The 25,301-nt window shown below is 37.5% G+C and overlaps 1 protein-coding gene across 1 annotated transcript in view; it reads left to right on the top strand.

The window, feature by feature from the left end:
* Nucleotides 1–25,301, top strand: part of LOC149255797 (Ribosomal protein L4/L1 family) — a 114,264-nt gene that overhangs the window by 71,055 nt on the left and 17,908 nt on the right. The window contains exons 4-5 of the mRNA XM_089460570.1: nucleotides 6,330–6,437; nucleotides 6,677–6,796. Of these exons, the coding sequence (XP_089316696.1) occupies nucleotides 6,330–6,437; nucleotides 6,677–6,796 (228 nt within the window). The remainder of the gene's footprint in view (nucleotides 1–6,329; nucleotides 6,438–6,676; nucleotides 6,797–25,301) is intronic.

Below are 25,301 nucleotides of genomic sequence, written 5' to 3'. Positions count from 1 at the left end.
GCATGCATGGGTGAGATGATGCATTAATGAAACCCTAGCTGTAGGGTTTGGATTCCTTGGACAATGAGTACACCCCACATTTGTTGAGGATTTTGAAGATGCAGGATAATGAATTTGCCTTGGAGACCCTTGCCATTGGATTCTCCTTGTCATGTCGATTCTATTGATATGTGGAGCACTTCGTGGGCCCTCACAGTTTGAGAGATATCCTTGTTTGAAGATCGAGTCCCCAACTTGTGGGCAAAAATCCCAAAGGTTGATGACGTGGCAATTTAATATTGGCTAGTCTTTAACTAATTCTATAATGAAGAAAATTTAATTAATAAATCGAAGTTGGATGGAAATCCAAAATTCAAATAAAAGATTTGGTTGAAAATAAAATTACAATGAACGTTGGAGGGGTTTTGGCTCTAAGAAATTTGAATTTCAAATTCAGATTTCCCTCCTAAAACACAAATTTGGCTGCCCTATTTGATGCCATCCAAAAACTATATAAAGGGATCTCATTTCATCTCTAAGGTATCAATCCAACGCACATCTCTACCATGATTTGAAGTGATCTTGCTCTGTGATTGTTTGGCCCTGTGGAGTCATGTCTAACGAGAGGCAGATTGGAAGGTTTTTTCCTGGTTTTGGATTTGGGATTCATTGGATTTCTTTGCAAGTCTTGATATTCTTAAGGCTATACTTTTGTGCATAAAGGTCTAGTCATCTATCCCCATGGTTCGTCAGAACAATGATGAAGCAAGGGCATTCAGAAGTAGGATTATGTGCCTAATGGCATTAAATTTGCGACCTTATTGTCCAATCTCTGCGATAGTTTTCTTGGCATTCAGATTGGTGTTTTTTGTGGTATGGTTCAGCCCTAATTAGGGCATAATACTGCAGAAAATTTGAAGTAGTCCGAGCTTACGGTCTTGAAGTTTTGTTACCAAGATAGCTTTGAGATAGCAAGAAGAACCTAACACATTTGGTGCTGCTCTGAGGCATCTGGTCTAGGGCCAAAAGAAGCAAAGGTCCAAGCCTACTATTTCGTTGATAGCAATGGTTTCTTTACAGTTTCTTAGAATTGAATTTTCTCAAACAAACTAAATGCTTATTAGCCATGATTGTATGTTGAAGTTGTGATACTAAACGGTTCTTTCTGTTGGTACTTTTTCGACGTTATAGCTATTGGAAAGATAAGACATATACAACGTGAAAAGCACTTCACTTATTGAGACTATTGTTCTGAAGTTTTTGGCCTAGTGGCATGTTTCTTCTTCCGCTGCCTTGAAGGATGAGGTTTCATTGACAACAGTTCAAAATTCGTTTCGTTGTATATTTATACTTGTGCCTGTGACTCCTAATAAAAAAGATCAAGCCGACCTAATTGTGAGATCAATCAAGGGTTCTTAAAACATCTACTTCTACAGTTTCAACAACTCATGGAGGTATGTTTCATCATTGACTACAATGGTCGTGTTCTGAACCTTCAAAGGCTTTTCTAGTTTTAATAACAAGCCAAACAAACATCTCTGTGCTCTAGTTCTGAGCAAAATTTTCTCATGTATATGTTCTGAGGAATCTGGAGAGGAGCACAGTGAAATAACATTTTTTATCCAGTGAAGGCAACATTGATTCATGGTCATTTGTTAGCTGTAAGGGCTCACACTGTATTGCAGCAGAATTGTCACTGTCATCTTTAACAGTGAATTTTTTTTGGATTGAATGTATGCATTTATGCATGTGAGCTAAGCATGCAACAATGCAATTGGACAGTGATCTCTATAGGCATGTTTGTATGATAGTTATTTGTTTGCATAACAGTGATCTACTTGACGATAGCGGTAACCATGTATGGCAGTATGACAGTGACCTTGAGGAATATTGATATGACAGTGACCATTATGTATTGATGTATGGATGTGTCTCTATTTGACTGTGTGATGAGAGACTGCCTGTAGTAGTAGTGTGCAGAAACTAGCTTGTTTGTACAATGGAGTAGCACTTATGGATTGCCTTGTAATTCATGTTGCCGAGGGTTGTCAAAATCTTATGCTAGGGTTTGGAAAAGTGCAGTGACCTTGATGTTAGTAGTAATCTTGATGACAATTTGCAGTGACCTTGATGTCAATAATAACCGTGATGACAGTCTCTTGATGAATGCAGTGACCTTGATGACAATAGTAATCTTGATGACAGTGATGACATTCTCTTGATGGCAGTAACCTTTGATGTGTGGCTGTGTTCTTGATCTTGATATAACAGTAACCTTGATATTTGACAGTGACATGGATATATAGTAATGATGCTGATATGACAACATCTTTGATATTTGACAGTGACCTTGACATATAACAATGATCTTGACATTTGACAGTGACCTTGTTAACAGTGACTTTGACATGATGACAGTGATATAGATGCATGGCATGGATGTACAACTGAGATGTTCCTATATGACAATGATATTGTATGACAAAATCTTATGACAGTGCCCTTGATCTACATGACAATGCCTTTAATCTTCATAACAATGCTCTTGGTATATGACAGAGAACCTTGATATGGAAGAAACCTTCTATGAGAGTGATGATGACAGTGATGTTGTGATAATGTCTTTTTGACAATGATGTTGTGACAGTTCCATATGATGACATTGCTAAAGTTTGAACAGTGAGAGTATTGAGGAGCAGCTATAGATTGCAGGCCCATGGTAGCAGCACTAGTAAAGTGAGAGTGGACAGTGTTAGCAACAGCAATGGCAGTGAGAGTGGACAGTGGTAGCAGTAGCAACAGTAGGAGTGGCAGTGAACAATGGTAGGAATGAAGTGTAGCAGCAGGAGTGATAGTGGACAACAACAACAGTTGAAGTGGCGGATTGTAGTTGGGCCATTGTCTCTGGTACAGGAGCCCAAACTCATTCAAGGAGCATTTGCTTCCTTTCAGCCTTGCTGGTAAAACCCTTGGGGAGTCTTGTACTTCCTTCCAATTCAATTGGTAAATTTGTATGTAAACCATACATAACAAAGCTTGTTGAGCAAAATCTCCTGTGTACTGATTCTATGTGATGTGATCCTGTTTAGTTGCACTGAATGTTTGAAAGAAACTAACCAATTGTAAAAATTAAGGAAATACTAATTCACCCCCCTCTTAGTATTTCCAACAGAGGTGTTTGACTACATGACGACATATTGAAGCTACATGTAGATTGTCAATAACTAGGAAAGGTTGAGGTGCTTTATGGTCTAAATGTATGATGTAGACAAGAGCTGAGAAGCTACAACAAATCTCCATGGAAGAACAGGTAACCGATGCATTGTCGAGTACTTTTGAGACAAGCTTAGTCTTGTGGTTATTCCTCCCTGTTTGGGAGGAAGTGAGCATCCCCTCCTTGGTTGAGAGGGAGTGAAGGTGGACAACATATTCTCCGTGTGTTATGCACTATGGCAAGGACTAACAGTCGTAAGCCTAGTGAAGGCACTGGTAGGGAGAATGGTGGATTGGATAAGCATTTGGGACTGATATTCTTTGAGGATTTGGATCCAAGATACCGATATTCTTTGAGGATAGGGTATCCAAGATAAGAATAGTCTTGTGAGGACATACCTGGTGAACATCCGGATGGGGTATGCGCCTAGAGAGGCAGTGGTGTCCAAATTGATGCCTACTAGCATTTTGCTCTGATCTAGTGGAGAGATAGAGCTTATTAGTCAAGGCCTTGCTATTTTTGACAATGTTGGTTATGATGATGCTTATCAATCTGAATCCCTTCTTATGAAAATATTTCAATTTGAGAGTATCATGTTGTGTCATTATGAATACTTTCCTAGTTAAGAGGGAGTGTTGGAAATGTAACTAGGGTCGGTCTTCATAATGAAATTCAAATGTACTATTGATGTAATTATTATATTCATTTATTATGATCATTATTATTATTATTATTTCTAGTGAAAGCTCGTTCTTCATGCTTATAGGGTTTATTGAGTCGAAAGATAAATTTATTATGAGTCAAAAAAAAATGTAGTTGCGTCAAAGTCCCATTTGGACTCTTGTAAGAAAAAAATTATTTTTCTTGAGTCAAAAGAGAGTCAAAATTTCCTCTAGAGACCAAGTCGGCCCTCCTAGACACGTCGGCCTAGAAGAGGCAGCTATTCAAGCTCCTGGACATGTATAAATACAAGACAGTTCGACCTCATTTAAACACACAATCAATCATCGATTTCTGTGCAAGAAGAAGAAGAATTTCAGCGAAAGTCAAAGGAGAGAGAGCGAAGTCAAAGGAGAGAGAAAGTTCTGTTTTCTGCCCTAATTCGTCCACATGTGAGGGTTTCTCTGTGATTTTTCAGAGCCATCACAGGGCCAAAATTCGGCTATCATTGCTGGTCCGAAGTTTTCAGAGGTTTGACCAGCGTTGACTTTGACTTGGTTGGAAAAGGTTTTTGAAGGAGGGCTGACTTGGGTCTTGTGGCAGTCTTGGTCTTGGTTTTTGGGTCTTGGATATCTCACTTTGTTCTGATTCTACAAGAAGAGGATTTCTTGGTTTTTCCCCCTTGTGGGGTTTTGCCTTGGCTTGGAGCCTAAATCTCTTGTGTTCTTTGTCTATTGTGATTTTCATGTTTTGTACAGTTTGGTAATTGCTTGAGGAAGAGAATATAAATTTAATAAGAAGACAACAAACATTCACAAGTAATATCAAGTTAAGAGAAATCTACTCTAATCTACAAACATATTGATTTCTCAACAATCTGGAGCTTCTTCAGGTAATGTATGTTGGTTTATCTAGATTTGTGTGCAAGCAAAATCTTGCTTAGCTTGCATGTCTGATGTCCTTCATATATTTTCTGTATGGAACATGAGGGTGCCAAATTTGTTAACCATTAATCACATAATTTCAATATAAAAGTTGCCAATATTTATTGAGTTGCAGATGGGTGCCTGAAATTTTTTCTACCGAGACTCATTTATGGTTTAATCTAGTCAATTGGCAGAAGTTATTGTTTTGACCCACTTACCCAAATTTTTGTATCTGTTCAAATTCATTAACTTCTAGTTAATTGGCAGAAGTTATTGTTTTGCCCTGCTTACTCAAAGGATAGTATCTGCTCAGATTCTTTAACTTCTGATATGCATTTTTATCTGTTGTCCCGCATGTTATCTTCTTATTGATATTTGATTTCAATCCATCCACTACAGATTCTCATGGAAACTGTTTTTGATGGCCCGCTTCAATGCCCGAATTCTGTTAGTTTCAACTTGCTGATTATCTTGCATCCTTTGTAGCATTATCCCATCTCTATGGTCTCTTCCTTTTAGCTCCTGTAATGACTGATATGGGCCAGACATATCCATCAAAATCTGTTCAGGATGCATTGTTGCATTTCCCTTTGTTTCTCTTTAGCATTTGCTTACTTTCATATTTCCTACCTCAACCATTTACCTGTTTTATGTTTCATGCTTTTTGTTCATGGGCTGTTTGCAAGGTTTTTATACATTGATGTCTGCTCGTTCTAATCTTCACGAACTTGGTATATCAGAGAATATACTTTATTCTGATATTCAATGCTTTGGCTTCATTCATGGGCATTTCTTTTCCCTTATCTTTCTTGTAGGCATTTGTATTTTTCATTCTTTTTCTCAGAAGTGATTTATCCTTTCAAATGCTACCCTTGTGTTTGACAGCCTTTTATTTTCCATGCTTTTCAAGCCATGGCTGGATTTTAAATCTTATTACATACATCTGTATTGGATATATATCAGCATTTAGTAGTCTTTATTTTTAATTTTTTAATTTTTTAATTTTTATTTTTTAACCTTTTGAAAGTGCTTCATTGAAATTCAAACAGCTTCAAAACTGGCCATAAGAGATTGAGTGCCACAAGCAGCCCATATACACAGGCAAACTGGCCATTGAGTGGTAAACCAATGATCACAAGCTGTGGGATACTATTCTGTTAAATTCACCCAAGACTTTTCACTTGGCCCCAACTGCTTATTGTGTCTCTGGGGAAATTGAACCATTGTGTGGGGTCTGATGTGCCACTGTCTTCACTGCTGAACCATGACTCCATTGACAGTGTTTACTAGTATCAAGACTTCAGTATCTACATTCAAAAACTTATGCATCTTGACAGCAGTTCCTTCACTTTGTTTTGATGGCACAAATTCACACCTTATATATTCATAAACAATTGGATTAAAAAGTAGTGAACATTACTTGTCTCCAAATGTCGTAGCTTTTACTGGCATTGCCTGTTTTGTACTAGGTACATCACTCCATATTTGCTTCCTTTCTTCATCATTAAAGATAAATTTTAAGCATTTGTTTCATTTTTATGGCCTGCCAGGGAACACATTCAACAAAGACAATTAGTGAAGTCAGTGGGACTGGAAGAAAACCATGGCCACAAAAGGGTACAGGGAAAGCACGTCATGGAACCTTACGAGGACCCCAGGTAAGCTAATAACTAATGGAGGTTAGGAATCAGTAGCTATGCCTTTATTTCTACTGCTTGGTTGTTTGTAGTTTTATCTGGGGTATTTTCATATTTCTATATGTTTTGTTCCTTTTGGATTATTTGAACATCATGGGAGATTCTACCTTCAGGTCTTAGAATTTCATTTATATCCTTTCAATGGAAATTCAACAGAGATTGTTGCAGAAAAGTTGATAAATGAGATTTAAATGCTACAGTTCAGACATGGAGCAACAATGCATGGCCCTAAGCCTCGAAGTCATGCAATCAAGCTACAAAAGAAAGTCCGACGATTGGGTCTCAAAATAGCATTGTCAGCTCGTGCAGCTGAGGGGAAGGTTAGTTTCAACTTTCATTACTTTCTACTACCCTGAAATGTGGAATACTAAATGGAAGTACATTTCTTATTGTATATTTTGTTTTATTGAAGCCTTTTTTAATATTTTGCTTATGATTTAAGCTCATATAGTAAAGCAGAGAATATATAGGACAAGTTTGAGCAGTTCTTCCATGCATTCGTAAAAGGATATGCTGATAATATGTTGTTTGCATATGTTTCTTTAAAAAATAATTTATTTTTGATCTTAGACTATATGATAAGTGAAATAAATAGAAGTATTGTTCTGTGTAGTTCTTCACAGACTCGTGGGTAGGCCTTTTCTTCGCTATATAACCCTTCCCGAATCCTAATTTTTGTTGTTTCACCATGCTAGTTTGAGTATATTGAAATGAACAAAGTTCATTTTCTGAATATAATATGAAATATATATTTATGAATAATGTTTATTTTTGTATACATAAAATTGCCTTCCCTTTTAGAAATGCATTGTCCTCAAATTATATTAATGGAAAAGCTTTATCTCTTGTTTTGACTTGTAATGGCTTCTCATGATTCTCTGTTCTTTGAAGCTGTGATGGTTGACGATACAAGATGATATGACTTCTAAGCATTGAGCAGAATTGTTGAATGGTGAAAGGGTTTAAGGACTAGGCATTTATATTGTTCTTGGAAATGACCTATTGTATTGTGATTCTCAAGATGACTTCTACTTTGAGCTTGAATTGTGCGGGTTTTGTGCTTGATTGGGACTCTGTAAGTAGCTAGCTGGCTTACGAATACACCATAGTAACTGGTCAACTATGGATGTAATTTACGGGGCTCTATGGGTATAGCTTGATAGCATTTATTACATTATTGTATTGGTGATCAGGCGGGCTTATACAGAATGGCTGGGTAATGTATTGGAGCCTAGGCAATTCTTCGGGGAGTGAATAGGGGTAAGCTTATGGTGGAATTAATATTCTTTGAATTATAGATTGGATAATGTCTTTGTTTTGAATAATGTCGATATATTGATTGGTTAAAGTATCAACCCTTTTGATTAGAATGCAGATAAGGTGTCTTTGTAACTTGATCTTTCCTTCTCTTGTAGTGTTTCCTTGATTAAGTTTTGGTATCATGTCTTTTTCATATACTTAAGTCGCTTTGTTGTTTGCTGAATTTTTATTAGCATGTATACTTTGAATTTTCATTTTTCGTACTTTAACATCTAACGACTTCTTTATCTCAATGGGGTCAGTCATTGTTTTTTAATCAATCAGTGATTCCTTGCTGGTAAGTTGCTTTAGTGTTTCTTGTTGCAACTTCTTTTAACTTTTTAACTTTTTACTTCGTGCAATCAAGTTTTGACTATGATTCACAAGGAGATAAATCTCATCTTTATTGATGATAACCAATGTTGCACTGGTTGTGGGGACGGGGGGATGATTTTTTGGGACGGCTAGAGCGCACCCCCAAATTTTCAGGGGACGGCAGGTTGGGGACGGCAAGTGTGGCAACTAATTTTTATATTTATTAAAAAATAAAAATTAAAATAAAATTTAGTAATTCAGCATAAACATGAATGATAAATTAAAATATAAAAATTAGAACTATTACTAATTTTGAAATTCAAATTACAAAATAAAATACTGAAGTCTAATACTATCTAATCATCATTGTGCATCACAAAAACAAATCTCCTCATCAATGCCCATTGTCAAGAATTTAAGAAGTACTGTTAGTCTGCTACAACCTACAATCTACTATTGTCTACATAATCATTCTATCATGCATGATGAAACATTTCAAAATTTAAGTAGCAACTAAACTTTAAAGACTAAAAGTAAAATTTAATAAAACTGTAAACATGAACAAGTCATCAAAATTTAGTTATAAATCCCAAATGAAGAGTCTAGAAATTAAGATCCTTGCAGGACTTGTCATCAGTGTAATATATATCATAATCATTTAGAATCACTATTATTTACAGAGCACAAAAAGTATTACCATCTCATCTATTTACCTTGTAACGTTAAGCATTAAAGATGAGTTAGCCATTGTAATGTTAATTTCAGGAGTAACAAATGTTATGTACAAAAGTAATAATGTCATAAAGTGAAATAAATTATATATAATAAATGATGTTTATGTTAATGTATCCAGGGAATTAGTTGATTGGTTCCTAAAACGAATAATGGAACTTGCTATGCATAGAGACAACACCACTAGTAATTTAGTAGCACATTGATATATCATATAGTCCCTCCTGCTTGTCTCTTGCATATATTTAACATGGTATTAGGTCATGGTGATTGTGGCATAGGGAAATTTCAAAGATTCATGCTAAGAAAAGGTTTGTCACAAACATGGAGAAAGAGACAAGTTCAAATTGAAGGCAAATTAATTCATGGTGTGTAGTGACTGTAAACTGTAAACATGAATAAGTCAGTAAAATTTAATTATAAATCCCAAATTAAGAGTCTCAAACTTTACCCTGTCACTTGACTCTTACCTCACCTACGACCTTCGCTCGAGTTCTCTCAACTCTGTTTACCTTTGTTGTTGTGAATGGTGTTCTCTATTCAATGTTTACCTTTTCCCGCCGTCTCAGACTTCGCTCAACTCTTACCTGCAACCCTTGCAAACTGTGTTTACCTGCAACCTTCATTCAAAATCGGTGTTTACTTGCAACCTTCGCAACCTATGTTTACCTTTGCTGTCGTGTCTTTGTAACAGTGTTTACCTTCGCCGCCGCTATGTAGTGTTTTTTGTAGTATGTGATAGGTTTAGTTTAGTCGATAGCTTTAGGTTGCAATAGTGTTTAGGTTTCAAAAATTTGTTTTTCAATTTTTTGACTTTAAAGTTCAGGACTTAGGTCTCAAACTTTTTATTTTTATTTTTTTAAAGTTTAATGTGCTTGATATTGGGTGACATCCTAAAGTACCCTGAAAAGTCCCCAACTATTCGAGGGACAACTTGGAAGTCCTCAAGTCCTTGATGGAGTCCCCGACCAATTGGGGAAGTTTTCGACGAGTTCCAAAGTACCCGAATCGTTAGGACATAGGAAACACCATGAATTTTGGCGTGGACGGGTCCTCATGCAACATAGATGATAACCTTTTCAACTCCTTTTTTGCATCTTTTGTACTAGCTTATGATTATCTTGAAGGATGAGCTTTGAGATATCTTTATTGTCTTCTGATGAGGGCACTTCTGAGCATCTCTTCATTGTAATGGCCCGCAATGTTATCTTCTTCTTCTTATACTAGAACGCCAAACACTTTTTGTTAATTCTTTTATACTAATCTGATTTACTTTAACAATGTATTAAAAACCCAAAAAATATTTATCTCAAATATTTCTGAAATTCCTAATAAAATAAACACATGGGTATATCAACTCAGAAAATAAAATGCAATGGAAATAAGAAAACTAGGAAATCAATCACACTACAACAAAAAATTTGTGCCCAACTCAAACTTCATATTAATTTTTTTAAGAGAATTTGGGTCTAGACCCACGAAGAATACACAGAAAAATACAACTGTTGGGAACCTGGAACTCGGCCCCACTGGGAAAAATCGGCCTCAAGGAAATCAACCCCTAGAAATCGGAACTACTGAAGCAACTCGACCTCTAGAAAATTTGGCCTCCCTCACCAGCGCTTTGACCCCTCTCTTTTCTCTTGTACAACCCTTGCGCACTTGAGAAATTTGGCCTTCGGATATTTTGGCTCTCCTTCAGCCATTCGATCTCTTCTTCCGCTGACTCAACGTCTCTCTCTCTCTCGGCTTCAATTTCCTTGAAATTTCTATCAAAAGTCCACGCTGCCATTCTTCTGACTTCTCTTTGGTCTAATGAAGCCTCTTTCTCTTGAGAAAATCGCTTCCTCAACAATTGTGTGTCTTCACCTCTCCCTTAGGCTTATTTTATAATTTCATTAAGCCAAAATCCCTAACCCTAATCTCCTAAGTGATCAATGGCTAGGATAAATTCTAAGCCCCACTTGAGATCAACAATTTGGATTATATCTAAGTCACTTCAATAATTTTATTATTTATCCTTAGAACTTTGGCCTAACAATCCACAATAATTAATTAAATTAAGCATTGTACTTTTCGTAAGTTAAACTTAGGAAAGAAATCATAAAATCACTTACTCCACCAAGTAAGCACCTAAAGATGCAATCAAATATGTTCTACATGTTGAGACAACAAGCAAATGTAGAAGACCTTCTGAGGCTACAAAATCAACACTTCCTCCTAGCAAGGAAGGGATTCTTGACCACCCCTAGCTTGTCTGTGTAAAACACTAACTTCCTCTTCACCAGAGGCTTGGTGAGAATATTTGCTACCTGTTCCTTTGTACCCTGTCTCCGATGAAGTGGTATATGATATCTATATGATTGGACTTATAATGAAACACTAGATTCTCATAGAGCTTATTGTAAATGTGATTGTCACAGTGAAGCATAATGGGTCCCATCTCAACACTAAATAATCCTTTGAGCATCTTGTGAAGCCATATGGCCTCACAACTCGCCAGATTCGCTGCCATGTACTCGACCTCTGCTGAGCTAAGTGCCATTGAGTGCTGCTTCTTGCCATACCGCGAGATCATAGCTGATCCCAACTTGAAACAACAACCTTAAGTACTCTTCCTATCCATTGCACTCCCTGCCCAATTTGAATATGTTTTTTCCCTGCAACTCGACTCCTCCAACTCTGACATACCTCTGCACATGCTCCATTGCACCACGAAGATACCTGAGCACATGCTCTGCTGCCACCCAATGAACCTTACTCGACTCCACAATGAATTGGCTGAGTGTGTTCATAACAAAACAAATATCCATCCTAGTGTTGACTATACATCAAGGACCCCGTCAACTATTTGAATAAGGTGGGATCCTCCACCCTGAATCTCCTTAGAATTTCTATTGCATACTTGCCCTACACAAGGAAGATTCCTCTTGGCTACTTCCACACCTTTTATCCTAGGAAGTAACGCATCGAACCAATGTCCTTCATCTTGAACTCCAAAACAAGGTCCTACTTGCATATCCCTATGAGATTCTCTGATCTTGTCAGAAAGAGATTGTCAATATATAATACCAAGATACGCATCTTGTTGCTGCCTGGCTTGCACACCTAGTTAGTGCGGGAAAAATTCTCAACCCCACAAGGTGTGAATTGGTGGCAAACTAAGAGATGGGGCTGTCACCTATTCCCAAGTCTCTCCGTTAAAACTCTCTCCTAGTTAAAGCTGAGGGGGGTGGTCTCTAATGAAGGTTAGATGATGATATGTGAGTTTCTAGGAGATTAGTTTAAATGGAATGCTTATCAACAATAGTAAATTGATTCCACAATATGAACATGTAAAGAGATACATGACAACTTTTAATAATTGCCATCATAGACCATTGCTTAAACAATTTATTGCTCAAATTAAATAATGTATATTTGCTCAAAAGAAAATGGTGACAAACAATCCTGCAAAAAGACAATGTTAGATCAATAATGAAATATCACTTGCAAGATGGAAATAATGTACTTATAAAGAAATGTTCAAGTAAAAGATAATATCATTCCATGATCACGAGCCCAAAAAGATACATGGGATAACAACTTAGCAAGTAAAATAAAGATTGTCAATATAGAGATCCACATTACTTGCAAAATGTTATTTTGAAAGAAAGAAAACTTGCAAATAAGATTAAAAAGATCCAATAAAAATATTACTTGCACAATGTAAATAGATGTCCAACTTGTTAGAGGAAATGCTTAAATGACGAGATAATAACATGAAGTCAACATCTCATCATAACAAGTACATGAAACAAGTAATGTTGTAAGTAAATCTAAATGTATTCTAAGATGATTTAATTAGTATGAAATGCAATTCTATCTAGTGTGAAGTGCAACTATCTTGGTAAGTTTTAAGCTAAATGCCTATCTAGATTTACCCTTACTCTCAACTATTTTGAAACAAGTCTCTAATGTGAGTTGTGGAGGGATACCCAAGAAAAGACAACTCAGATTGTATTATCGATACCTTCCCTAGAATATCCAACCAACCACTGCCTCTTGCACTGCAGAGACTGGCTCTGATGACTGCAAGGTCATCGTGTTAACCACAAGAGAGAGTCTTTGTTCCTCAAGTTTGGGTGAGAGAGAGGGGATCCTAAAAAGTCTTTCAACCAAGCTTATGCTTGGAGGTAAATTAATTAGAGATGCAAATTAACACTAAAGATGCCAAAATGAGATGCATGTGAATATTGGTGTCTCCAAGAAAGTGTAACGAGAGAATAACATTCAAATGAAAATGAAATGAGAACAATTAGCTTGATGTAAAGATGTAAAATCACAAGTTCTAGATGTGTTACTTTCAATGAAGTAAATTTGCTCAAAACGGAATAGCACAAAAAAATATTTCAAGAAATATTAATGACCAAAGTGCCATATGAACATGAATTAATAAGATATTGAAGCAATACTCATGAGCTTGTAAATCAAAGTGAAATAGTTTAAATTGTCACAATAAAATATTTGTTTGCTAAAAAAAAAACTTGCATGTATTGTGAGCGAGTTGCACAAGTAAATGGAAATGACAAAATGTAAACTAATATCAAGCATGTGCTAGAAATGGAAGAATGTAAATGTTATGTTAATCATGCATGCAATGACATTAGTAAGTGCAGAAAATTAGAACAACTATCTAAAAGATTAGTCAATTCACAAACCAAGTTTCTTCCTCTAAATGGAGAGTAGGGATACCATGGGAAAAATTACCAAGCTCTCACAAAAGAAATCAACCTTTTTTATTAGATTAGTTACAAGGAGATGAGGGCCTATAAAGGCCTCAAATAAGATCAAGGAAGTCTTTACAATGAGAGCCTTTGACCATAGACTTTCCTTGATGACAATTGATACAAATGAGACCCAAGAAAGACGTTTGAAATCTGAAAATCAAAAGGTTTGCTTACATACAAAATTCAGATTTTTAAAAGAGGAGAAATTTGCACGAGGCAAGAGAGGCTAAGCCTCCCTAAAGCCCATGACTTAGAGAAAAAATTGTAGCCCTCAAAAGGAGCTCAACCTAGCCAAATCTGAGGTCTCAAAGAGCCCACAAGCTTGTGGAAAAGCTGCCCAAAGGGTGTGAGAGGCCCTGCACAAGATATGTTAATAGTTTTAGAGGGATCTTTTCTCAAACTTGTTGCCCAAAATGATTTGTATTTCTGCTCAACAAATCTGAAAATTAGTGGAGAGAGCATGCAAAAAGAGAAATAATAATTCACAACCATTGTACAAGAGCTAGATCAAGTCACGGGAGTAGAACTCCATATTTCTCTAGTCTAAAACAGTGTTGCACGAAGCGCCCCCCCCAGTTCCAAGCCCCGAAACGCGTCTCGTACGGAAGCGCCTAGGAAGCTTCGTCGAAAGCGGCGCTTCCGAATTCGGAAGCGCCGCTTCCTGGAATTTCCGAAGCGCTGGACAGAAGCGCCGCTTCGGCTTTTTTAGCCGCTTCCTGGAATTTCCGAAGCACTGGACAGAAGCGCCGCTTCCATGCCTCCGACGCGCGCTTCGTATGGCGCTTCGGGCCTCAGAAGCGCGGCGCTTCGGAGGAGGAAGCGCACGCTTCACGCACGCTTCCATACCCTTCGGGCAAGCAGGCCGCGCGCAAGGGAAAAAGACGTTTTTTTTTTTTTAAAGTTATGTTAACTTAGCATTAAGGGGGTGGGTTAGGGTGAGGTTAGAGTGAGGTTAAGGTGAGGAATGAAAAGAATAAAGCCCCCATTCATTCCTCATTTTCTCACTTTGAGTTTATGAGAGTTGGAGAAGAGAAGAGAGGAAAGGAGAGGAGAAGAGAGGAGATCTTGGAGGAGTGAAGAAGGAGGAGCTAGGAGAAGGAGGAGGAGCTTGGAGCAAGAGCTTGGAGGACTTCATCTACAAGAGCTAAAGAGGTAAGTTCAAACCCCAAACTCCCTTATTTTTTTGACAATTTTTTTGGATTTTTCTCCTCCCTCTCCTACTCTTTCCCATTGTTTCTACTTGCTCCTTTATTTACAGGTTGTCCACCACCTATATCCATATTCCAAGATGGTGTTCTTTTGGCTTCTATGTATCATCCAACTCTTGGTTTTAATGATGGCAAAGGTGAATAGGAATAGAAGGGAAGAAACAGAAGAGGACAATGGTGATGGTCCCAATATGAGTGACCTAATGTATGATGAGGAGGAAGGGTTTGAAGAGGAAGGGGATGAACCTGAAGGGGACACTGAAACACAAGATGGGAAAGCTACATCAACACCCTTGTGGAATTATGTGACCAAACTTGATGGGGGAAAGGGTGGTGGATTTTACAAATTTGTGTGCCCTAATGGTTGTCATGGAGGAAAACCATATTGTGGTTCATATACCCGTCTGAGGAGGCATCTTTGTGGGGTGCTGGACAGTGATGAAAAAAAGGGTCCTGTGGGGGTACAAATTTGCCCAAACATTTCAACTGAAGAAAGAAGAAAATACATCCAAATAGAGATGGCTGCACAACAAAAAAACAAGAAACAAAAAACTCATTCTGAATCAAGTGCAACCTCTAAATTTGGTAGTTTATCATCTCCTCATGGTACTTCTGCAAGCTCTGGAGGTAGAAGAACAATAGGGGATTTCCTTAATGTTGTTGGGAGGGATGATGTGGATGGAAAGATAGTCCGTTTTCTTTGTGCTTGCGGTGTACCATTCAATGTGCTTCGCTCTCCCTATTGGCATGAAATGGTAAAGGCCATCAATGAAGCCCCAAAAGGATACAAGGCCCCCAACTATGAGAAAGCTAGAACAATGTTATTAGAAAGAGAAAAAGCTAAGGTTCAAAGAGCTTTGACACGTTTTACAAATGAGTGGGTAGATTCTGGGGTATCCATTGTATCAGATGGGTGGACAAATATTAGAAACCAACATTTGATAAATGTTCTTGGTGTTTCTTCTAGTGGTGCAGTATTTATTGCATGTCATGACTCCTCCTCCATCACTGCATCTGCACAAAACATTGCAGATCTCCTATTGAAATCAATCAAAGATGTTGGTCCGAATAATGTGGTTCAAGTGATCACAGCTGCAAATTGTAAGGCAGCAGGAAAAATTATTGAGCGTACTCATCCACACATCTTTTGGTCTGGGTGCCTGGTTCACACATTGAACCTTTTGATGCATGATATTGTGAAACACAAAGAATGTGGGTGGATTGCTGAGGTTTACAGGAGAGGGAAGCAGCTCATTAAATTCATCACAGGGCATACAAGGGTAAACTACTTCTATGGCACTTCCTCCAAGTTGCAGTTGCTTAAAATTGCAAAGACAAGATTTGCTAGTTATTACCTCACCTTTAGGCGGCTCGTGAAGGTGAGACAAGCTTTAACTAATCTGGTGTGTGCTGATTCATGGGATGAAATTAACACTGACATAGATGGTGCTAATGCAGTCAAGGACAGTGTTCTTGACAGTTACTTTTGGGGACAAGTTAAATATGTTTTTCAATTCACCAAACCAATTTATTACATGATCAAGTTTGCAGATTCAGATCGACCAGTAATTGGGGAGGTGTATGAGCAAATGGATAGCATGTTGGGGTAGATTAAAGACATTGTTGAGCCTAGAGATACCACCTTGTACAATTATATTCGTGTAGAGGTGGAAAACCGATGGGAAATGCTAAATGTTCCATTGCATGCATTAGCATATGTTTTGACACCTAAATACTATCGTCCATCATGGCTTTCAACACCAGCACCTGGGGGGGGGAGCAGGAGAAAACCACACCAAGATCAAGAGGTTCACAAAAAATATATGGCTGCATTGAGTAAATTAATCCTTGATGAGGAGGTTGCGTTGGTACGGAGGCAGGTGAGCAACTATACGCTCAACACTGGTCCATTTGGGAGCATGCATGCAATTAAAGATCGAGAGACTTTTTTTGCTCTTGAGTGGTGGAACATGCATGGAGGGGGTACTCCACTTCTACAGAGTTTGGCATTGCGGGTGCTATCACAGGTGGTAAACACTTCTTCTGCAGAGAGGTGTTGGAGCTCTTATTCTTTCATCCACAGTGTTAAAAGGAACAGGTTGAATTTAGACCGGGCAAAGAGCTTTGTTTATGTTCATTACAACTTGCGATTGTTGTCCCATTATTGTGAAGATGCAAAATCTAATAAAGACTTGTTGATTTGGGACAAGAATCCAGAGGAGCCCAATTTGGAGGATGGAGTGTTGCGATTAGAGCAATTAGAGGATGCTCTTATCCAGGTATGTCCATTGTGGTATGAATTTTCCAATTTTCCCTTATAAAGCATTTCTCTAATTCATGTTTTTAATTTTTTTGTTAACTAGTGTTTTTTTTTTGCATGAATTTTTTGAGCGATTCTAGGATGATGATGACCGTGTTGATATGCCACCCCCACCCCCATCTGGTCCCTTGGTTCCTAGGTTCCATGGTTCAACACCAACAGCAGGGGATTCTTCTTCATCAGTTTCAGTGCCATGACTTCCACAGGCACCATCTTCTTCATTGCCACCACGTGGAGGCCCACCACCACGTTCTATTCATGGTGGAAGGAGGAGAGATTAGTAGATATATTCACAATCTACTACTTTTTGTCATAGATTACTCATTAGACTTGTAGACTTGTGAATTTGAATTTTGAACCTTTTTGGCTTGGCGGTGACCAAGTGACATATTTTGTAAACATTATTATTTGAATTTTGGACATGACAAATGTTGACAATTGCTCACTTGCTAGATAAATCATAATATGCTTTATGTTTTATGTTTTATAATATGCTTAAATGTTTTATGTTTTATAATATGCTTAAAAATTTGATGTATGTTTGTAATAGCTAGAATATAGATGATTGTTGTACATAATAGTAACTACAATGGAATCATGGATGCCATATCTATCTTGATTTATGCAAAAATATGCATGCTTTCATGTCTTCTACAATTAATTTGGTATTTGGGATGCTTGTTTTGAGTATAAATGCAAAAAAATATATATATATATATATATATATATATATATAGTAGACGCTTCCGTGGACGCTTCGCTTCCTAGATTTTTGGAAAATGACGCTTCGGTGTCCCCGCTTCCAAAAAACGCTTCTGCTTCGCTCCCGCTTCGTGCAACATTGGTACATACTAGTAACTACAATGGAATCATGGATGCCATATCTATCTTGATTTATGCAAAAATATGCATGTTTTCATGTCTTCTACAATTAATTTGGTATTTGGGATGTTTGTTTTGAGTATAAATGCAAAAAAATATAAAAAAATATATATATATAGCAGACGCTTCCGCGGACGCTTCGCTTCCTAGATTTTTGGAAAATGACGCTTCCGCGCTCCCGCTTCCGCTTCCGCGCTTCTGCTTTGCTCCCGCTTCGTGCAACATTGGTCCAGTCACACCCTCTCCACGCAACTCTCTTACTTGCTGTTGTATCTTCACGCTGGTCTTCACTTCTTCCCTTCAATTTCATTCGTTGCCAGCATACCTGTGGCTCCCTTCAAATCTCACTCAACGCTTTCCTCGCTGCATATCCATCTTGTCAACCCGTCGCCTGATCTGCAGCTCCAACCTCAGTTTGCTATCCTTCAGTTCCAACCTATCCGCAACGTAACGTTCCACGCAGCTTCTCCCGCAGCCTCCTTGCCCTCCGTCACTTGCACATAGAACAAAAAAAAAAAAAACCTTCGAAGTTTCTTTTTGTGCGTAGTTTTTTTTTTTTGGCAACGTTTCAATTTATTTCGTATTAGGTACATGATTTAAATTAGGTTTGTATATTGTTAGACTTAGGGTTAGAATTCGATTTCTTTTTTTTGTTATTTAGCTTATAATGTTAGTGCATGTATATATTTCTTTACTCTAGATTTAGTTTCGATTTTCTTTTTATTTTGGTTAAGTTTTAGTTTTGATAAACAATTTTTTTTTTTTTTTGAGTTTAGTTTTTGTTTTTATTTTAAAGTAAATCAATAATCATAAAAATATATATAAAATAAAATAATAATAATAATAAAGGCAATAAAAATTTCTTTTAGTTTAGATTTGATTTTAGTTTTATTTAGGTTTTAATTTTTTTTAGCTTATAGTCTTCAAATTTGTTATAGTTTAGTTTTGTTTAAGTTTGACTTTAAAAATAATATCAAAAAATTCATAAAATTTAAAATTAAAAAAGGGCATAAAGAATTTGTTTTGTTTTACTTAGTTTTAGAATTAAATTTTGGATTTTAGATTAGACTTTAATTTAGATTAGATTTTATTTTTATTTAGGAGTTTGGTTTTGTTTTATTTTGACTTAGAATTTTATAAATATATATAATTTTTTTTTTGAAAAAATTAACAAAAAATTGAAAAATCATTTTTGTTGTCATTCGTGGTATCTGCACTTAAAAGTTTATTTAAAGTTAACTATGTGAAAGTGGTAATTGATTAGCATTTAAATTGTATGGTTGTTTAAAGTATTCAATCTTTAGAAATTTAATTGCTGGATCATTATCAAAGCGTTGAGTTTATTGAACATCTTGCATCGCTTAGGTTATTTGATGATAAATGATTGTTTTGCAAGGTTCATATTTCTGCAACATTTAATAAATAGTCATTTAATCATTAACTCCATAAGGCACTGGTACATTAATTTCTAAATCAATCAGGTGCTAAATCGCCTTGCTGTGTCTCCCAACCCAACTGGTCCACAGTTGGTCTTCCTTTGTCCCATAAGGTCTACCCCCCTTAGCCTCGGGAGACGGCTTAAACGGAGAGATCGGGGATCAGGGTGATAGCCCCCGGTCTAAGCGTTGTTGTGACAATCTGCGCGACAACAGAAGCTTCAGGTAAGAAAGATACATTTGTTGGTTATTGTGATAGTTCAAAAGCTTATAGAATTTATTTACTTGGTCAACGAACTATAGAGTTTAGCAGAGGCATAACATTTGATGAAGATGTAGCCCTTAGAAAAGCAAGAGGCACTCCTCCTCCTACCATTGTTGAAAGACAAACTGTTAATGAAAAAGACGCTGCATTCGAGCCTAAACTAGAACCTGAGAATGAGCTTGCTGATAATCCAAGGTTCCATGGATCCTCTAGATCCTCCACCACATGATCCTCCTACCAAAAAGAGACCACTATGGCTACGAGATACCTTGCAAGATACTGAACAACAAGCTACCCCAAGAGGAATGTTCAGAGAAAGTAAGAAGCCAAGTTTGTTTCAAGGGTATCTTGTTGCTATGAACAACATCATTCAAGAAAAACCATGAACCTTTGAAGAAGCTATAAAAGATCAAGTCTGGAAAGATGCCATGACTGAAGAATACGAGTCCATCATCCACAATGATGTCTGGGAAGTGGTTCCTAGACCTTGAGGTAAATCTGTTGTCACTTCAAAATGGTTGTTTAAGATTAAACATGGTGCACATGGTAGCATTGAAAAATATAAGGTTAGATATGTAGTTAGAGGTTTCTCTCAGAAAGAGGGAATAGAATATGATGAGATTTTTGCATCTGTAGCTTGATATTCTACTATTCAATCTGTTGTTGCCTTAGCTGCTAGCCAGGGATGGACTTTTCACCGAATGGATGTGAAAATTGTTTTCTTGCATGGCTTCCTCAAGGAAGAGGTATTTGTAGAACAACCACAAGGCTTTGAAAAACATGATAGGAAAATTTGTGTATGCAGACTGAAGAAAGCCTTATATGCGCTGAAGCAAGCTCCAAGAGCTTGGTATGCTCGCATTGATAACTACCTGATAAAGCTTGGTTTCACAAGAAGCAATGCAGACCCAAACCTCTACTTCAAGATAGTCCAAGGTATACCTTTGATTTTGGTATTGTATGTTGATGATTTATTCTTGACAGGAGGAGAACCTCTTATCCTCCAGTGTAAGAGGGGGTTAGCTTTTGAATTTGAAATGAAAGACCTTGGTTTGATGCATTACTTTCTGGGTCTAGAGGTCTGGCAAAGACTTGGTGAAATTTGTTTTTCTCAAGGAAAATATGTTGTTAAACTTCTTGAAAGATTTGCTATGGTAGAATGTAAGTCCATGCATACTCCTATGGAAATGAACTTTAAGAAACTATGTGGCAAAACTTCAGGACTTTGTCTAGCAAATCCCACAGAATATAGACAACTCATTGGTGCTTCGATGGTTTTGGTAAACACTAGGCCTAGCATATGCTTTGCTGCAAACACTTTACGTCAGCATATGATTGATCCCTTTCATGCCCACTAGATTGCTGCAAAACAAGTACTCAGATACTTACATGGAACTATAAATCTAGGATTGAAATATATTGCTAAAAATTGTAGACTTCATGGATATACTAATGCTGATTGGGCAGGTAACTCTGCTGATAGAGAGAGCACTTCACGGTGATGCTTTAGCTTGGGATCTGCCATGATCTCTTGGATGAGTAGAAAGAAGAAGTTTATTGCATTGAGTACAACTGAAGCTGAGTACATTGCTGTCGACATGGCTAGCTGTGAGGTAGTTTGGCTGAGAAAGCTTTTTGGGGAACTATTTGAGCAAGTTCCAGACACAACAGTTATATATTGTGACAATAAGAGCAAGATTTGTCTTGCAGAAAATCCTGTGTTTCATGACAAGTCCAAGCATATTGAGATCAAGTATCACTATATCCGGGATATGGTGCAGAGAGGAGCAGTGAGGCTCCATCACATCTCCACTAATGATCAGATAGCTGACATTCTTACCAAGCCTTTATTGAAAGGAAAGTTCTTGGTTTTTAGAGAGCAACTTGGACTTATGGACATGACCCTTTCGAGAAGAAGTCACAATTGATTGAGAACACTAAGCTGCCTTTCCCCCTTGTCAGAGCTCACAAGATTAGGGAATGATGTCGGAAAGCTCCCAAGGATGAGGGATCTCTTGTGTAGTGTGTGCCACAAGAGTAGGCCTCAGTATGCATCCGACCCACAGTTTGGGACGTGGGAAGAGCCACCTATCTGGCCAATAGGTGTAGTGAGACTTGTATATGTGACTTGTCTAGGATGCAGGTGTTCCACCACTTGACACTTGGTTGTGTTTGATTCTTGTTTGTGTGACTTGTTTAAGTCTTGTCTATGTGATCCCTGTGTTCTATCGCTTAATTTTTTGAGATGAAAATTAGTTGAGTGTAATCCTTGTTTATGTGACATATGATGATCCTTTCCTTTCCAAATTTGTGTCAAGTGGATGATTCTTGTTTAGAATGTGACTTCATTGTTACAAATGTTACAGAGCAAAGTTGAACTGAGATGAATGAAAGAGATCAGAGGAAGCTGAGATCTTTGATGCAAAAAGAAATTTCTCCGTGGCTGAGAGGGAGTGTTAAAATTTGATAGCTCAGGGATGAATTTCATCTAGAAGAAATCATATTTTTTAGTTCTGTTTGAACCACCTATAACAAAATTTCATTTCTAACAATTCTAATATGAATTTCCAAAAATAGTAAGTCACATCTCAATTTAGAAGTGACTTTCCAGAAATAGAAAGTTATGTCTAAATGATCAAGGATGATCTCGACGTATGGAATCCATTTTATAATCAAATCAATCATGATTATAAAAGTCAAGAATTAATATTTTTATCCTTACTAGTATTATTATTATTATTATCATGCTATTATTTATAAAATAATCTAAAGTCATTCACCTTTAATGGATTAATAAAATCGAGTTCTCTCATGAAATAAGTAAATTAAATTGAGAATCTCTTACTTGACAAATTGAACCTCTCTATTGGAATCAATGTTACTTGGGAGCGGGAGCGGGAGCGACCATTTTCAGAAGCTCCCGGTTTGGGAGCGAATCGGGGAGCGATTTTTTAAAAAAATATATAGTTTTTATATTTTTTAATTTTTGATACATATATGTCAACAAAAACATGTAGAATGATGAAATAGACATAAAAAACATAAAAAAACATAAATTGATCATTGAACCATATATCACATCAATCATCTAGAAATTATAATCGTCATCAACCATGTCCACAAGTTAGTAAAATACATATTACAACTGCAACATAACATGAAGTTGATACATTGAAGTTGAAAGCTAATAACATTTATCATCATTGATCACCAAAGTAACAAGTTGTACTTGTAAGCCAAGTTTAACCATTACAAGAAGTAATATCGAAGATATTTCTAAGTCCTAACTTTAACTGTTAACATGATATGAAATGTTAAAAATTTATAAAATGAAACATGAATAATGAGATGAAATGAAACAACTTTAGTCTTTCACAAAGCATCATATTCATAATTCACAATCATTACCAATGAGTTATAATTGCCAAGGCCCAACTTCAAACTTCAAATTTTCATTGTCACAGTGATATAATGTTTACAAAAAATATCATAATGTCATAATGATATGAAAGAGTCAAGAGTCAAGAGTCAAGGACTCAAAACTCAACAGTTATGAAAACTAAAGTCTAATAGAAACTAAAAAAGACAAGTAAATTGTAAATCTACAAGTGGCCCTTGCCATGAGAGTCCCCAGGAGTATAAGTAGGTCGTGGTGGTCTTCTAGGAGTCTCCCGCACAGACTGACGACCAGAACTAGAGCCTCCACGCGAGGGTGTCGATGGAGGTGGCGACAGCAATGGAACAAGACTCGGGCCCCGAGAACTGCTACTGGGTGGTGGAGGTGGAGGTGGCATGGCTGCTGCAGCTGCTTCATGTTCATCCCGTACAAGCTCCTCTTCTAGTTCTTCCATATGTACAATGCCATCCTCCAAATTGTCGTCCTCAGGGTGATTGTCCCAAATTTTATATGTGGGAGATTCATTAGCCCGATCACAGTAATGGCTCAACAACCTCAAATTGTAGTGCACATAAACCAAGCTTTCTGCTCGGTTTTCGTTGAGCCTGTTTCTTTTCACATTATGTATATAATTGTAGGTGCTCCAACACCTCTCTGCAGAAGAAGAATTTACAACCTGTGAAAGAACTTTTTTTGCCAATTTTGGCAAAAGTCCGTGGCCGCCATATGTTTCCCACCATGTGAGAGAATCAAATTTATCTTTGTCGTCCATTGCATGGAAGTTACCATACAAACCACTGCCACTGAAGTATCTGCCTATTTCAAGGCGCACAACTGCACATTCCTCCCTGTCAGGCACCAACTTTTCTAATGCTTCCAGATATCCTCTAGTTACCTCTTGATCTAAATGGGGTTTGGTCCTAACACCACCCCCTGCTGCAGGTTTGCCCAACCAAGATTCTGAGTAGTATTTTGGCGTAAGGATATACGCCAAGCAATGTAGTGGAAGGTTAAGCCTATTCCACTGTTCACACACACAATCATGAATCAGTTTGTACAAGTTGGGATCTTTATTATGAACAATGTCTTTTATTTCCCCCAACATGGTATCCATTTGCTCATACACCTCGCCAATCACTGGTTTGTCTGTATCTGCAAACCGAATCATGTTATAAATTGGCTTGGTGAAATCCAATACCTGTCTCACAGTTGTCCAAAACTGCCCATCAAGAGCGGCCTCCTCCACCGTTTCAAAACCTGCCATGTCAGCTACATTTGTAGCCCTTTCCTTTAACACCTGCCAATGTGGACTTGATACCATGCTAGCTAATGCCTCTCTTACCTTCAAAAGGCGCCTGAAGGTGAGGTAATAGCTACCAAATCTAGTCCTCGCAATCTTCAGCGACTCCAATCTCGAGTGACTGCGGAAAAGGCCATGGGTATTGCTATGATTTGTAATAAATTTTATCATTTTTTTTCCTTTCTTGTACAAATCACCAATCCATTGGTATTGTTCATTTTTGTTTTTGACAATATCATGCAACAGAAGGTTCAATGTGTGAACCAAACATCCAGACCAAAATACGTTCGGGTATTTATCCTCAATAATTGCTCCCGCTGCCTTACAATTAGGAGCATTATCAGTGATGACTTGGATGACATTGTATGGGCCAATACGCTCAATTGTTTCAAGCAATGCTTCTGCAATGTTGATAGCGGTCTTGAACTTGTCTGAGTAATCATGTGCAGCTAGAAAGATGGGACCACTTCGGGACACAGCAAGAACACTTATCAATGGCTTGCCTTTTACATTTGTCCATCCATCAGATACAATGGACACCCCATTGTCAGTCCAAGAACTTGTCATTTTATTCAAAGACTGATATTTTTGCTTTTTCATGATCAAGGCCAACAGTTCTTGCCTTGTCATACCCAGGGCTCTTGTATCCTTTAGGGGCATCATTTATGGCAGAAACCATTTCGTGCCAATAAGGTGAGCGTAGAACATTGAATGGTATCCCACATGCATAGAGGAACCTGTAAACTTTTGAATCCACATCATTCCTACACCCCTCATCAAGGAAATCTGATATGGTTCTATGCCTTAAAGATGATGACCCTGTGCCTCCATGTCCATATCCACTGCCTTGGGAGGATGCTGAAGGAGTTCTTTGTGATGGTGAGATTGCTTCAAAGAAACCC

The sequence above is a fragment of the Pinus tabuliformis genome, chromosome 7, assembly GCF_031772625.1.
Source record: "Pinus tabuliformis cultivar Carrire ecotype Pingquan chromosome 7, CPIR1, whole genome shotgun sequence".
Taxonomy (NCBI): Eukaryota; Viridiplantae; Streptophyta; class Pinopsida; order Pinales; family Pinaceae; genus Pinus; species Pinus tabuliformis.
This window is presented reverse-complemented; position numbering and strand designations above follow the sequence as displayed.